The following is a 16,414-nucleotide window of genomic DNA, read 5'->3' as shown; positions in this document are numbered from 1 at the left end:
AGCATAACTTTGCATCAACCCCATACTGTACTTGTCCTGGAAGTGTTCGATGGGACAGCGTAGCAGCAGCATTACACTGCACCTAACCCCACGTTCCACCTGTCCAGGCAGAATTTGACGGGGACATACAGGGCAGAGGGAGCATTACTTTCAGTTTAAAAACATAGGGGATGCGATGGCTTAGTGGTAATATTAATCCAGGGACCCAGGCATAATCCTACCATGGCACAGGGTGGAATTTGAGTTCAATAAAAATCTGGAATTAAGAGTCTAATGATGAGCATGAATCCACTGTCAATTATCAGAAAACCCCCATATGGTTCATTAAAATCCCTTATGGAAGGAAACTGCCATTCTTACCTGGCCGGGCCTGCATGTGACCCACAGCAACATGGTTGTCTCTTAACTACCCTCTGGGTATTTAGGGATAGCCAGCAATATCCACATCCTGTGAATGAATTTAAAAAAACTTTGCTCCATATTTAACCCTGTGCTGTCCTTGTCCCGAGAGTGTTTGATGGGGGCAGTAGAGGGAGCTTCACTTTTCAGTTTAAAAGGGTAGAGAAGTTTTTGCTCTTAATTTGAAAAAAAAAAGAGTAGAGGGAACTTATTCTGCAGTACCTGTCCTGGGATTATTCAATGGGGGCAGTATCAAAGAACATTTATTTTCAGTCCAAAACAGTAGAGTGCTTTACTCTGCATTTAACCACATGCTGTCCCTGTCCTTATAGTTTTTGATGGAGATTGTTTTGAGGGACATTTACTTTTTGTTTAAAAAGAAAAAAGAGTACAGGGGGCTTTAATTTCCATTTACTTTTGTTTTTAAAAAAAAGGGTGGAGACAGCTTTACTCTGTACTGAACCCAGTGCCGTCCTTTTTCAGTCTATACATAGCAGTTATCACTCTCCATTTCTTTCTGTTCAACTGTTCAATGGGGACAAAGTTGAGAGGTTTACTTCACGTTGAAAAGAGTGGAAGAAGCTCTAACTTCAGAGTAAAAGAGTAGTGGAGCTTTACGTTCTAATTACTTTTAGCTTAAAAAAAAAGAGTAGATATAGCTTTACCCCAATGTTGTCATAGACCATAGAAGATCATAGAATCCTTACAGCGTGGAAGCAGGCCATTTGGTCCAGAGTCCACACCGACCCTCTGAAGAGCATCCCACCCAGACCCACCCTTTATCCTATTCCTGCATTTCCCACTCTAAACACTATGGGCAATTTAGCATGGCCAAGCCACCTCATCTACACATCTTTGGACTGTGGGAGGAAACCCGCGCAGACTACATGCAAACTCCACACAGACAGTCACCCGAGGCTAGAATTGAGCCCAGGTCCCTGGCGCTGTGAGGCAGCAGTGCTAAACACTGAGCCACCATGCCACCCTGCGAATGTCTGAGACGGATAGCATAGAGGAAGCATTACTCTAAATCTAACCCTGTGCAGTCCCTGTCCTGGGAGCGTATGATGGGACAAATGTAGCGGAAACGTTACTTTCAGATTTAAAGAGCGTGGAAAGCTTTAATTTCTGTTCAAAGAGTAGAGGATGCTTTACTTTTGGTTTAAAGGAGTAAAGAAAGCTTTACTCTTTGTCTAACCCCACACACAGTCCCCGTCCTGAGAGTCTTTGTTGGTGACAGTGCAGAAGGAGGTTTACTTTCAACTTAAAAAGAGCCGGTAGCTTTACTCTGTATCTAATTCCATGCTTTTTCTGTCCTTGGAGCATATGACAGGGACAACACCAAAGGATTTACTTTCAGTTTAAAAGAGCAGAATGAACTTTACTCTGTTGTCAACCCCATACTGTACCTGTTTGGAAGTGTTTAATAGGGACAGTGTTGATACTTTCAGTTTAAAAGATTAGCAGGAGCTTTACTCTGTATCTAACAATGTGTAGTCCCTCTCCTGGGAGTGTAGCCAAAGTATTTTATTAGTCTTGTCAACATTAATTCAGTTCCATAATGTTGAAAAGTCCAGTAATTTTGTAGCTGTTTCCATTATTTGGAGCCTAAACTAAAAACACTAAATGGAAAAACACTCAAGAAGTTCTGAGAAAAATTATTTGTACCTTTAATGAGTTCAGGATACTGTGCCCTTTTTCAGTCTCTACATAGCAGTTATCACTCTCCATTTTTTTTATTTTGACACATCCTTTATGAAAGGTGCTAATGTCCAGGTCTGCAAACAGAAATATGAAGTTTTAAATGAATTTTAAAAAGAAAAATCAGTCAAGTCACAACGTAAAATCAGCTGTTTACATATTTTAAATACACAGTACATTATGCAATTACAGTGCATTTTAAAAGAAATGGGAATATATGCAAAATGGGAATGTTTAGTTGAACAAGCTTCTCTGTAGTACTAATAGAAAAAAAAACCTCTCATCTGGGCCCAGAAGAGCGAAGGGTGAATAGGAATGAGGAAAGATGATAATTTGGAAGAAGATTTACAACTTCCCTGTCATCAACTTTATCATCATCATCTTACCATTAAAAAGGGATATATAGTTCAGAGATGGTTTAACTAGACTGATTCTTGAGTTGAAAAGGTTGTTTTATACAGAAAGATTGAGTCTGTACTCATTATAGTTTAGAAGAATGAAAGGTGGTCTTATTGAAATACAAGATTCTGAGGGAGTTTCTCGAGAGATGCAGGGAAGTGGTTTCATTTCAGGGAATCTGTCTAGAACTGGGGACAATTTCAAAAGGAGGGGACTCTCCTTCAAGACTGATGAGAAGGAATTTCTTCTCTTGAAGGGTCATAAGTCTTTGGAATTCTCTTCCATAGGGAGCAGGGGAGGCAGGCTCATTGAATATATTCAAATCCAAGTTAGATAACTCTTTTATGCATCAAAAAATTTACAGATTATGGGAACAGATAGGAAATTGGGGTTAACACCATAAATTGGTCATAAGCCATAAATGGTATTGTAGGGTCAAAGGGACCAAGTGGTTTACTCCTACTCATATAACTTATGGCCTTACAATTTTAAACTACTTTCATTTGAGAGATAATTTTGCCCAAGTATACCTTGATGGACGTCGTAAGTCAATCAAAACTCTAAAATTCCACAAGCAAATTAAAAGTTGCACAACAACTACTTTTTACCTATCCTTACAAGCCATCCATGTAAGCTATCTTATTTCACACAAACTTCTAAGTAAAGAACATGAATAAACACACAGATTAAAAACAACTAACAAACAAAATTGACAAAAGACTTTTTCCTCCTCCTAACTGCTGTGTCATCTGGGCCTTGTCACAGAGAGCTGTGGGGCAGAGTCCTCGTGAATATTTAAGGCTAAGATAGATTCTTGATCAATCGGGGAATCAAGGGTTATGGGGAAAGAGCAGGAAAACGGACGTGAGGAGTTCCGGATCTGCCATAAATATATTGAATGACGGAGTATGCCTGATGGGCCAAACAGCCTGCTCCTGTTCCTATTTCGTAGTGATCTAGGCCAGATCACATGCTCAAAACTAACTCCAGCAGCTCAAGCACATAAACCCCCGACTCAAAAAAGATGCTGAAACTCTGAAGCAAAAGTCAGTAAAGTGATTCTCACAAATGAGTCTAATGCTAAAACGTTTGTCCCCTGCTGAACTAACAGTGTGTGTATGTTGCACGTGTTCTGCATAAACAACAGTAACTATTTAATTAACTTGGGATCACCTTAGGATGGGTACTGACCGTGCAACATGTAGATTCAAATAACTTTCCATTATTTCCATGGCCTTTTTATATTGGTTCCAAAATATCCATGGTAACTTCCAAAAACCACTAAAAACGACGAAAGGTACACCATTGTTTCAAACACATGGAAACAATTAGCAGATTTACAGAAGAAGCCAAGGAAACACATGCCCTGATCCAAACTATGTTTTTGTGCTCCCGGCATCACAATCTCTTTTGGATTTTAAACTAGTAGGGTTTCCCTGAAAAGACTGGCACCCTTCAAAACAAAAACGGGGTTCAGTTTCACAAAATGCGCTTACCAAACTTTACCGGAGTGACCAAATCGATGCGAGTATCGCCGCTGATGTTTTCAGAAGTCACCACCATCTGTTTCAGAGCCTTGTCGTACTTTACCAGAACATCGTCCACATTCTCCCCTTGGTTTGGAGAAATGAGTTCGACGAAAGCGCGGTCAGCCGACGGGTAGCCGTGCGGGTCCAGCGGCTTCACCGACACATCGCAGGGCAGGCGCACCTTTAAAGAGCCGAAAGGATCCACCAGCAGTGTCCAGCGTTTCAAGGCGCTACCCTTGTACCGGGAGTCCAGGCAGCGGGTGCCCGACACCGACCTCCGAGGCCGCAGACGGACAAAAGACAGGCTGCATTGCCTCGGCAAAAGCGCTGACCAGCCTCGGCGGAAAAACAGAGGCAAGGATGTCATGCTGGAGCCGATACCAGGACAGAATACCGGATCGTCTACCGCTCAGGACAAAACCCCGACAGCAATTTTCTGTTGTTGTAGATAGAGGAGAAGGTGCTGTCGGGAGTTGAAGTCCGCGCACGCTTCTTTAACCGGACGATTGCGAACTACAATTCCCACAATGCAGTACAAACGGCTGCAGCCGGCCAAGCATTGCAGCGAGCAACGAAGAGAAACTGTCTGTCGTAGACATGCGCACAATAAAACAAAGAACTCCGGACGCCAGAGATCTGAAGTAAGAAATCGCTGGCAAAATTCTCAAGAGCTGGTAGCAACCGTGTGGAGAAAGCTGAGTTAACTCTCTGGTGTACAGATGCCGTCAGACCTGCTGAATTTCGCTAACAATTTCTGTTTTTGTCACAGATATGCACCTGTTCAGATACATTAATAACACGGCTCTGGAGCATGTGGGACTTGAACCCGGATCTTCTGATTCAAAAGGAGAAGCATTACCACTGTACCCCAATTGTTAATGTCATTCAAAGAAATTTTTACAAAATACGCGATTTTTCACAAAATGTCTTCTGATGTAGATCTGCCGAAGGGTTCATGCCAAAGGCCAGTCCTGAAGAAGGGTAATTCCCGATATGTTGACTTTTCCTTTCCTCGTTATTCTGCCTAGCTTGCTGTGTTCTAACAGCCTCCTGTTTGCCTACCTTGGTTCATAACTGGGTTCAGCGGATTTCTTTTGTATAACTTGCAGGACAGTTGGTGAGAGATTTAATGCTGCACAAATATAAATAAAGGAAATGCGTTCGTATTATCTAAGTCGTATTAACATTGCATGAGGGAAATGGGTTTATTGTTGGACCTTGAGATAGTAGGAACTGCAGATGCTGGAGAATCTGAGATAACAAGGCGTAGCGCTGGATGAACACAGCAGGTCAGGCAGCATCAGAGGAGCACGAAAGCTGACGTTTCGGGTTTGGACCTTTCGTGCTCCTCTGATGCTGCTTGGCCTGCTGTGTTCATCCGGCTCGACACCTTGTTATCTCTTATTGTTGGACCTTTCCGGGTTTCCGATTTATTTTAGTGGCTTTGCTATTGGTCCAGATGAATCCCTTGCTGCCCAATGGCTGGGTGCGAACGAAGTGTATGTGTGGTTGCTATGGGGATGACGCTTGTTGACCACAAACTGGAAGAGGATCCCGGAGAGTGTCAGCAGCTCCTCAGGTACATCTCAAAGGCGAGGGCTTCAAATCTAGACGGCGCAGAACAGAAAAAAAACTACCAGAAAGGCACCGATTACAGCTTTAATCCACAAACTCTGGTATTGATGTTCTGACCCACACCATCACCAAGTGTGCACCCGCCCCATGTGGACTGATCACCCCTATCCCACTCACGGCCTTGCCTACACTGACCATCCCCTGCCCTATGTGCACTGACTACCCCTCTGCCCTGTGAGCACTGACCTTCTCTCCTGTGTGCACTGACCATCCCTCTGCCCTGTGTGCACTGACTTCCTCTCCTGCCCTGTGTGCACTGACCACCCCTCTGCCCTGTGTGCACTCACCTCCTCTCCTGCCCTGTGTGCACTGACCCCCTCCCCTGTCCTGTGTGCACTGACCTCCTCCCCTGCCCTGTGTGCACTGACCACCTCCGCACTCTGTGCACTGACCACCCCCCACCCTGTATGCACTGACCTCTTCCCCTGCCCTGTGTGCACTGATCAGCCCCCTGCCCCGTGTGCACTGACCTCCTCCCCTGCCCTGTGTGCACTGACCACCCCTGCCCTTGCCATGTCTGCATCAACCCCCACTATGTATTCTGACCACACCTACCCCCCTCACAGCCCAGTCTATATTGACACCCCTCCCCTGCCCTGTGTGTACTGATCTCCCCCTGCCCTGTCTGCACTGACCTCTCCCCTGCCCTGTATGCACTGACTTCTTCCCTGCCCTGTGTGCCTGACCACAGTACCCCGGCACATTGAACCCCCTTCCTATCCCGACCCTTTGCTCACTCACCTCCTTTATGGAGTCAAGAGGTGAATTACTCAATGCAGAGTTCTAATACAACATACAACATTACAGCGCAGTACAGGCCCTTCGGCCCTCGATGTTGCGCCGACCTGTGAAACCAATCTGAAGCCCATCTAACCTACACTATTCCATTATCATCCATATGTTTATCCAATGACCATTTAAATGCCCGTAAAGTTGGTGAGTCTACTACTTTTGCAGGCAGGGCATTCCACACCCTTACTACTCTCTGAGTAAAGAACCTACCTCTGACATCTGTCCTATATCTATCACCCATCAATTTAAAGCTATGTCCCCTCGTGCTAGCCATCACCATCTGAGGAAAAAGGCTCCCACTGTCCACCTTATCTAATCCTCTGATCATCTTGTATGTCTCCATTAAGTCACCCCTTAATCTTCTTCTCTCTAACGAAAACAGCACAGAAACAGAAGTTGCTGGAAAAGCTGAGTTGGTCTGACAGCGTCTGTGAAGAAAAATCAGAGTTAACATTTTGGGTCTGGTGACCCTTCTTCAGAACAGACCCAAAATGTTAACTGTGACTTTTCTTCATAGATGCTGCCAGAACTGCTGGGCTTTTCCAGTAACTTCTGTGTTTTTTTCCTGATTTACAGCATCCGCAGTTCTTTCAGTTTTTTTTTGCAGAGTTCTAAGCCTCTTGTAGCCACAGTACTAACATAGCTAGCCTTGTTCAATTTCCAGTCAATAGTGATCTCCAAGATGTTGTTTGTGGTTTTCAGTGATGCTAATGCTATTAAATGTCAAGGGCGGATGGTTTAGAGATGTGATACTGGGCAAAAATATAACTTGCCTCTTATCAGCCCAAAACTGGATGTTGCTCATGTTTTGCTGCTTTTGTACATGGACATATTCAGTAGCTGAAGAATTGCGAATGTTGTTGAACATTATGCAATTGTCAACAAACATCTCCAGCTGAACTTGACTGAGGCAAGAGCACTACCTTAGGGAACTCCTGCAGTGATGTCACGTGGTTGAGATGATTGACCTTCAAGAACCACAGCTATCTTCCTTTGTGCTATAATATGACTTCAACCAATGTAGATTCAACCCCCTAGTTCCTATTGACTCTAGTTTGCTAGGGCTTAGTGATGCATAATCAGTCAAATGCTGCATTGATGTTGACAGTCTCAACTCACCTCTGGAGTTCTGTTGTTTTGCCCATGTTTGGACCAAGGCTGTAATGATTCAGGAGTTGAGTCAACCATAGTTCACAGTAGGAGCTGGCAGGACTGCACAATTTAGATCTAATCTATTGGTTGTAGGTTTTCTTTGTTTTGTCTATTGAAAACAGCTTCCACGAAGTGGTCCTGTAATTATGATTTTTAAGTGGTCTGCAAGTGAATTGAAGAGGTGTCGTGATGGTCATGAAGAGTTGGGAAATGTCAGATGCCAATATCCATTGACAAGGAAGCGCATGAATCTAGGGCTCATGGATCAAAAAATGTGGAGCTGGTAAAGCACAGCAGGTTAGACAGCATCCAAGGAGCAGGAGAGTCAACGTTTCGGGACGAAACCCTTTGTCAGGCATGAAACATTGACTCTCCTGCTCCTCGGATGCTGTCTGATCTGCTATACTTTCCAGCTCCAGGTTTATTGACTCTAGCTTCCAGCATCTGCAGTCCTTACTGTCTCCTAGTGCCCATGGATCATGTCCCGAGGTGTTGTTTACTGCTGAGCAACACAGAGGCTCCTTACAGCCAGTGGTGAGCTGAAGTCATCAGGTACCCATTCCAACCAATGTCAAGGTTTCTTGATGCATAGCTTGTTGGTCACGTATGGGTAAAGTAGGAAGCTGAATGTTAATGAGGTTTGTTAGGCCATTAATAAGGTGTTTAACAAGCTGCAATCCCCCTTAACTGGCAACTTGCCATTTCCTAGCAAGAAATTCGCCTCACCACTTGTAAAAAGCATAAAAGATGCTGCGAGATGCTCCTGATGCTGATTGCTGGACTTCTCATCCACTTTGGCAATAAATTTTTGCCATTGGCCAGACCTCTATAACATTCTGCCCTTAATGTTCTTTTTTTTGTATCCATTTTACCTCACTGTTGCCTGCACAGTGATGGTTATCCTTCAATTTAATAGATGGTCGGGTACTCAGGTCTTTTCTTGTAGAACTGATTTCTTTTAAGTTTTGTGGAATGTTCTGTCTTTTCCTTTCATGAAGAAAGAGAGAAGTGAGGGAGAGAGGATGCAGTATGTTCTCACTCTCTGCTGCTCTTGGCACATAGAGCTTTAGCTTAACCAGACTACTGTTGCCAGGCAGAACTTTAAGTCAAAAACTTTTGGTGCCTCTCAACAGCCCCTTCTTTTTGATTCCAGAAAGAAACTTGTATGGCACAGCTCATTGTGCAACACTTGTTTACGTTGCAAAACTTTTCTGTTTTATTTTGTTAAAGTAGTCCAACTTCCGTCTGAGTTTCTGGTCCTAGAAAACAAGAAAAGGTGGTCTCTTACAACTGATCCTTGTGGATATTAGGCCAGTGTCAGGTGCACAGTAATGGATCACTTGCACTTTCACTGTCACAATGTGAAGGAACGTTCTCTCCCAGAGGATCTGAATGTCTATGATTCTCGAGAGAGTTGTGGAGAATAGATCAGTGAAAGTATTTAATGAGGTGGTAGAGAGATTTTAGAAATATCAGGGAGTTGAGGACTATGATGAGCTGTCATGGAAGAGGAGATGTGGCCTGGGGCAGATCAGCCATAACCTTGTTGAATGATGGAGCAGTCTTAAGGGGTCAAATAGCCTACTCCTGCTCCATTCTCTTACATTCTCATGGTCTTGTAGTGATATGATTATCTAATAATAAAAATCTTCAAAAACTACTTTGATGAAAATTAGTCAATGTCACAATTTTCAATACCTAAAATGTTATTTAAATTTGAAGAACGTTACACAATAATTCGCAATTTGACTTATTTGGTAAGTGTGTCAGTGACACTTTCATTACACTGCTTTATGAATCACAATACCGTGTTGTAAAAAAGTTGCTATGACTCAATGTTGTTAAGTCAGCGAAAATAGAGTAAAAGTACAATGAAGTCTGAAAGCTGGTCCGTAGCTCCAAACTCACTGTGTAAAGTGTTTACTGGATTACGAGAGGGCCAGAATGAAAAGGTATGAAAGCTGGTGATTCAAAGAGAGACTACCTCAAGATCTAAAACAAATCATGTTCAATTTTATTCAGTTCTGATCTGGACTTCTGTGCTACCAGGTGTTTACTTCTGATAATACTGCCCAATTATCACTCATCAAATACAATCCAATTTTGTCCTCAATACTGCCAAAACCTTCTGCTCCTTAACAAATGTAAAATCTTGGGTTCATGTATTGCTGTCAAATGCTGCCCACAATTCACATGAATCCATCAGCCCCAATCCTCTTGAATCTTTCAATCTGTTTCCCCAATTTACCAGTCTTCCTACTCCTATATGTTATGAGCTGCTTCTCTGAGATACAAGCATCAGATACTTTGATTCCCAATACTTGCAGATGGTAAGACCATTTCTGTTACTCCTGAATCCCAAACATTAACCCACCATTAAGCCTTCAGGCTACCAGGCTTCCCTATCCAGCTCTTGGACATCACTTTTTTTTCATTCACTCGTGGGATGTTGATGCAACTGGCTGGGCCAACATTTAATGATGAGATTTAACTTCCCTTGAGAAGGTGTTAATGAGTTTCCTTCTTGAGCTGCTGCAGTCCATGTGGTATAGGTAGATCCACAATGTCATTTGAGTGGCAATGCCAGGATTTTGACCCAGCGACACTGGTACACTGGTATGACAGAATTGCTAGTCCTAAATTCCCATACTTCTGTAATCCCCTTGCTTTCATCTTAACATTGTTAGTATTTGTGGAAATGCCTGGAGCCAACATCTCACTCTGTTTTTGGTTGACATTTATTCACCTTCTTGTGACCAGATCTGCCTTTAACCCATTTTCCATGTACAGATCCCCTGCTTCATTGCGCTCATTTGCCTCAGCTTCATTATACATTTCTTTGTCATTGTGAATTATCTTGAATATCTTATCAACCAATCCCTGAATAATATAACAACAACGATAGGAATCCAGTCTCTTCTGATGCTATTGATAGCCTTATAATTTGCATTACTATAAAAATTCTGTGCTACTGTAGAATCCCACCAGGTGGCAGTATGTTCTCAGTGGGATAAACGTAAAGTAAAATCAGCATAGTCCAACTGGACCGTATATTTCTGAAGGCAATGGGGCTAATGAACCTACTATCATGCTCAGAGGCAGGGCCCTTAAGCCTGCCTGGGATACTGGCATTGACCTACCACCAATCCCCACTACAGCAGCCATCACTGCTGTGCTAATTAGGAGAACTACTAGAAAATTCCAGTCAGCTTCTGTTAATAGCCTTCAATATGCCTTTAATTGGGTTGGCAACCCACCACACGTGGACACGTAGTCCTGCCACACCTCCGTTCAGCCTCCGGGAAAGTGACTCAAGGGTAGGGATGAGGCCAGGGAACTGATAAGAACCCTGACATTGCAGAATTGATTTCCAATTACCCTTTTTTCCCCACCCCAACAAGCATTACAAATCAAATTCCTACTGTATTGGGTCTCAGCTGCCAGCTTCTGACATGAGAATGTCATCATATATGATGCTGATTAAGGACCCAATTTTTACTTGGACAAGTAGGTGCTCCCATCTGCCCTGGTCAATATGTGACCTCCGACCAACGTCTCATTATCACATTGCTGTTCCTCAGACATTGCTTTGCAAATTTCCTATGTTACAACAGAGTGCTTTGGGAGGTCCTGAGGTTATAAAAGGTGCTCTGTTAATATAGTGTTTCATTCTTACTAAACGGCATAAGGACCTGCTATTCTTACGAAATGAAGCTGCATGACATCCCTTGTCTCATCAGTAATGATGTTTTAATGGGCTGGAAATCTCTACACAACCACCACTGTGAGCCTGTGGTACTGGACAAGAAGTGTTTTGAGGTAGCTCGCTGTCACCAATCCTCCTCTTTCTATCTTTATTTTCTCTGGGCCTATCCAGCAAATGGTGTTGGAGGATACTGCAGAAGAGACAATGTTCTTAGATAACAAGATGGTTTACTGCAAAATAGCAATGTACAAGTACAATACTAGGATCCTTGGGAGCAGGTGTATATATACCCAGTCCCTAGGGAGGCTTGAGTAGAACTCCCTGTCTCCATCTACAGATTGTGTATGATATTCATAAAAGAAACGTTAATCTCTTCAGAATCGTTACTTATTTACAAGTAGTAGTTGATGAGTTTTTAAAATTTGTTTCAGTGCTTTATTGTCTAAATTTTAACCCTTTCTGCTATTTGGCAAGAAATGGACTTGAGGAGAACTTTTTAAATTTGCTTTCTGTGCCAGCTTCTTTGAGAAAGAACAGAATTTTAACTCCAATTTGGGAGCAAATTCGGGTGCAGATGGGGTCAATTTAAAGCTCAAAAATGTGATATCAGATCAGAAACCTGGCATGATCCCACCCACTTCCGAGTTTATCCAGGGCACTTTTGCAGGAGGGGAGGGAAATCTCCATGGAGCTGTTGGATAATTAATTTCAATACAAGAATAGGCAATAAATGTGACTTTAACCCAGCATTTTGTGTTAAGAGCCAGTGCATGGGTTTCTTAAACTGATCCATTGTTCACTGAATCTGACAGTTATTGTGCTTTTTATGTGAAAGGTTTGTCCTCACAGCACTTTGTTAACGATCCAAGTTTCACTGTCATGTTAGTAGTGGATTGCAAGAAAAGGAGTTTGTGGAATATCTATGAGATGGCTTTTTGGAGCAGCTCGTGGTGGAACCCACAAGGGAACAAGCAATACTGGATTTAGTGTTGTGCAATGAGGCAGACTTGATAAGCGAGCTTAAGGTAAAGTAACCCTTAGGAGGCAGTGATCATAAGATGATAGAATTTACTCTGCAATTTGAGATGGAGAAGATAGAATCACAGGTAACGGTATTACAGCTGAATAAAGGTGACTACAGAGGTATGAGGGAGGAGCTGGGCAGAATTGACTGGAAGAGGAGCCTAGTGGGAAAGACAGTGGAACAGAAATGGCAGGAGCTTCTAGGAATAATTCAGGAGACGCAGCAAAAATTCATCCCTAGGAAAAAGAAGCATCGTACAGGGAGGATGAGGCAACCATGGCTGACTAAGGAAGACAGGGATAGCATAAAAGCAAAAGAGAAAGCATATAATGTGGCGAAGGACAGTGGAAAACCAGAGGACAGGGAAGCTTACAAAGACCAACAGAGGGCAACAAAAAAAGAAATATGGAGGGAGAAGATTAAATATGAGGGTAAGTTAGCCGGTAGTATAAGTGAAGACTGTAAGAGTTTCTTTAGGTATATAAAGGGCAAAAGAGAGGCAAAAGTGGACATTGGACCACTGGAAAATGACGGTGGAGAGATAGTAGTGGGGAACAAGGAAATGGCTGAGGAACTGAATAATTACTTCGCGTCAGTCTTCACAGTGGAAGAAACAGGTAATATCCCAAAAATTCAAGAGAGTCAGGGGGCAGAGCTGAGTATGGTGGCCATCACCATGGAAAAGGTGCTAGAGAAACTGAATGGCCTGAAGGTGGACAAATCACCTGGACCAGATGGACTACACCCCAGAGTAAGAAGATAGCTGAACAGATAGTGGAAGCGTTAGTGGTGATCTTTCAGGAATCACTAGAGTCAGGGAGGGTCCCAGAGAACTGGAAAATGGCTAACATGACACCCCTGTTTAAAAAGAGAGTAAGGCAAAAGACGGAAAATTACAGGCCAATTAGCCTAACCTCAGTCGTGGGTAAGATTTTGGAGTCCATTGTAAAGGATGAGATTGCTGAATATTTGGAAGTGTATAGTAAAATAGGACAAAGTCAGCAGGGTTTCATCTACGGAGGTTATGCTTTTCTGCTAGAATCCTTTGAGGAAGTAATGATCAGGGTAGACCAAGGAGATCCAATGGATGTTATCTACCTGTTATCTATCTTCAAGAAGGCCTTTGATAAGGTGCCACACAGGAGGCTGCTGAGTAAGATAAGGGCCCATGGTGTTAGAGGCAAGGTGTTAGCATGGATAGAAGATTGGCTGTCTGGCAGAATGTAGAGATTGGGGATAAAGGGATCTTTCTCAGGATGGCAGCTGGTGACAGGTGAAGTTCCACAAGGGTCAGTTCTGGGACCACAATTTTTCACTTTGTACATTAATGATCTAGATGAAGGAACTGTGGGCATTCTGGCTAAGTTTGCAGACAATACAAGGATAGGTGAAGGGACAAGTAGTATTGAGGAGGTGGTGAGGCTGCAGAAGGACTTGGACAGGTTAGGAGAGTGGGCAAAGAAGTGGTAGATGGAGTATAACATGGAAAGTGTGAGGTCATGCACTTTGGTAAGAAGAATAAAAGTTTGGACTATTTTCTAAATGGGGAGAAAATTCAGAAGTCTGAAGTGCAAAGAGACTTGGGAGTTCTAGTCCAGGATTCTCTCAAGGCAAACTTGCAGGTTGTGTAAGTAGTCAGGAAGGCAAATACAATGTTGGCATTTATTTTGAGAGGATTTGAATATAAAAGCAGGGATGTACTACTGAGGCTTTATAAGGCTCTGGTCAGGCCACATTTGGAGTATTGTGTGCAGTTTTGGGCCCTATATCTCAGGAAGGATGTACTGGCCCTGGAGCAGGTTCAGAGGAGCATGGTCCCAGGAATGGAATGCTTAATATATGAGGAACGTTTGAGGACTCTGGGACTATACTCATTGGAGTTTAGATGGATGAGGGGGGATCTAATTGAAGCTTTCAGAATACTGAATGGCCTGGACAAAGTGGATGTTGGGAAGATGCTTCCATTGGTAAGAGAGTCTAGGACCCGAGGGCACAGCCTTAGAGTAAAGGGAAGACCTTTTAGAACGGAGTTAAGGAGAAACTACTTCAGCCAGAGAGTGGTGAATCTATGGAATTCACTGCCACAGAAGGCTGTGGAGGCCAAGTCATTGATTATATTTAAGACTGAGATAGATAGGTTCTTGATTATCGAGGGGATCAAGGGTTACGGGGAGAAAGCAGGAGAATGGGGTTGAGGAACTTATCAGCCATGATTGAATGGCAGAGCAGACTCAATGGGTCGAATGGCCTAATTTCTGCTCCTATGTCTTATGGTCTTATGGTCTTATGCTTCACAGCTGACATAACTTTCTGACGTAGCAAGAACTGCAGAGTTCTTTCTGAGTTGTGAACTAACCTTGGACTTCACTCACTTTAATCTGATTTTTCCTGTTGTCAACCTTTCCTAAAATATGGGAGCAACTCTTTCTTGGACCTCTGATAAAGAACAAGAGGAGCTGCATCAACAGTACTTGGAACGGCAACAATTTCAATTGCATACCAGATGCTTTCTCATCAAATACATAGCTGTTCATAGGACAGATGGGATCGAAACAGTTGACCAACATGAAGGTTATACTCCCAACCAGGGTCTAAAGAAGTAGAGTCTGCTTTCTTGATATCCCTGAGGACCCATGCCTCATCAAACTCAGAATTTCATAGGAGAACATTGCCAGCACCTGCAACTTCCTCAAGCAAGGCTTCTTTCACTGTGGACCTAGTAGTATGAATTGCAGTGACTATCAATTTAGCTGTCACTGTAGATCCATCCATGGCTTTGTGTTCTTTCCCTAAATTTGTGCTTTTTTCTCTCATGCAAGGAGAGTAAACAGTGTCATGACTGTGAGAAATGAATTGTGCAGAGAGGAGGTTGTTGCACCAATTATGAGATGTCAGATAAATGTCATTATTAGCCAATCAGATGGGTATGTGAGGATGTGTCTGGAGAATGAGGAATGAATGGAGCTGCAAAGTTTGTTGGCCTGTGGGGTGCTGTACAGGAGAATGCTGGGGAAGTCAGACTGTGGTTGTTAGCACTTATTCACCTTTCCTGCTGTCACAAGGTTAGTCAATCTCTCGAGGAACAGTATCCATGTTCCAGGCATAGTACTATTTCTCAGCTCCTCGATAATTTCTATCCACAAGTACTTGGTTTGAAAGACTGGCCTCTTATTCCTATCTATTGAAAACAATACTTCCCATCTTTGCCCTGATTAGGCACATAGTGAGAAGGTTTATAAATGGCCACCAATTGAAGCCCTCCATTAGGTCAGCAATGTCCACTTATGAGCCTTGTTCCATCATTGGGTGGGGAACTTGCTATGCAATCACCCCAAAAAGCAATTCCTGCCAGGGTTGGCAGGCTTCCAGGACAGGTTCCTCAGTGTCTGACCATAGAATCTGGTATCAAGAAGGAGGTGCCCACTGAGAGATACCTCCTTGCTCTTGCTACCACTACTCCTTCATCTTTGTATTTATATGTTTTCATGTTTTATATAATTTTAATATTTATATGCCAGGAGATATGAGTGAAGAGGAAAAAAAATCAGAAGATGATATTGACGAAGATGACGAAGAAACCCCCATCACAGCTGTAGCCCCAGCAGTAATCCTTCAAGAAGAGGAACCTGCAGATGTGTCTACAAGTCCTGCTTTTCAATGCCTGGATGAAGTAAGTTCTCGTCTATATTTACGCTATTTAATGTTTCTGTGCAGCTTTAAATATGGAGAATATTTTGCTTGAACTTATCTTGCTCTTAAAATCTTGGGTATTACTTTGATTTTTAATAGTGTAATATAGCGTGATAGCAAGTCAGCAACTTATCTCACATCACCTTCTGACTTTTATTCCTTTTGACTGTGGATAAAGGGAAGACAGGAAATGTGAAGGAGATTCAGGAAATGGGGAATGGGAAAGAGATAACTGGAAAATAGTCGATGAAGTCAGAATGAAATTGTGGTTGAGGAGACAGGTTGATGCAAGTGTATGAATTCTGCAGTTTCAGTAAGCTTGGTGGGAAATAACCGACAAATATTTCCAGTTCCTGGGAACTGGATCAACGAGTGATCTTACTGGCC

General features: G+C 42.9%; 2 protein-coding genes across 5 annotated transcripts in view; one reads left to right on the top strand and one right to left on the bottom strand.

Annotated features, from left to right (window-relative positions):
* fam185a (family with sequence similarity 185 member A) overlaps window positions 1–4,533 on the bottom strand; it is a 146,922-nt gene extending 142,389 nt beyond the window's left edge. Inside the window, exons 1-2 of one of the 4 annotated variants that reach the window (XM_048610448.1) lie at window positions 3,996–4,533; window positions 2,068–2,177 (exon numbers count right to left, since the gene is read on the bottom strand). In XM_048610448.1, coding sequence (XP_048466405.1) covers window positions 2,068–2,177; window positions 3,996–4,395 — 510 coding nt within the window. In that variant the 5' untranslated portion in view covers window positions 4,396–4,533. The remainder of the gene's footprint in view (window positions 1–2,067; window positions 2,178–3,995) is intronic. The other 3 variants (XM_048610449.1, XM_048610447.1, XM_020527158.2) reach the window with 3 other exon arrangements.
* Window positions 4,349–16,414, top strand: part of ccdc146 (coiled-coil domain containing 146) — a 140,197-nt gene continuing 128,131 nt past the window's right edge. Inside the window, exons 1-3 of the mRNA XM_048610438.1 lie at window positions 4,349–4,669; window positions 4,798–5,009; window positions 15,856–16,007. Coding sequence (XP_048466395.1) covers window positions 4,907–5,009; window positions 15,856–16,007 — 255 coding nt within the window. The 5' untranslated portion in view covers window positions 4,349–4,669; window positions 4,798–4,906. The remainder of the gene's footprint in view (window positions 4,670–4,797; window positions 5,010–15,855; window positions 16,008–16,414) is intronic.

The sequence above is a fragment of the Rhincodon typus genome, chromosome 22 (genome assembly GCF_021869965.1).
Source record: "Rhincodon typus isolate 14 chromosome 22, sRhiTyp1.1, whole genome shotgun sequence".
Classification (NCBI taxonomy): Eukaryota; Metazoa; Chordata; class Chondrichthyes; order Orectolobiformes; family Rhincodontidae; genus Rhincodon; species Rhincodon typus.
The sequence above is the reverse complement of the archived record's forward strand: the minus strand, read 5'-3'. Positions and strand labels throughout refer to the sequence as shown.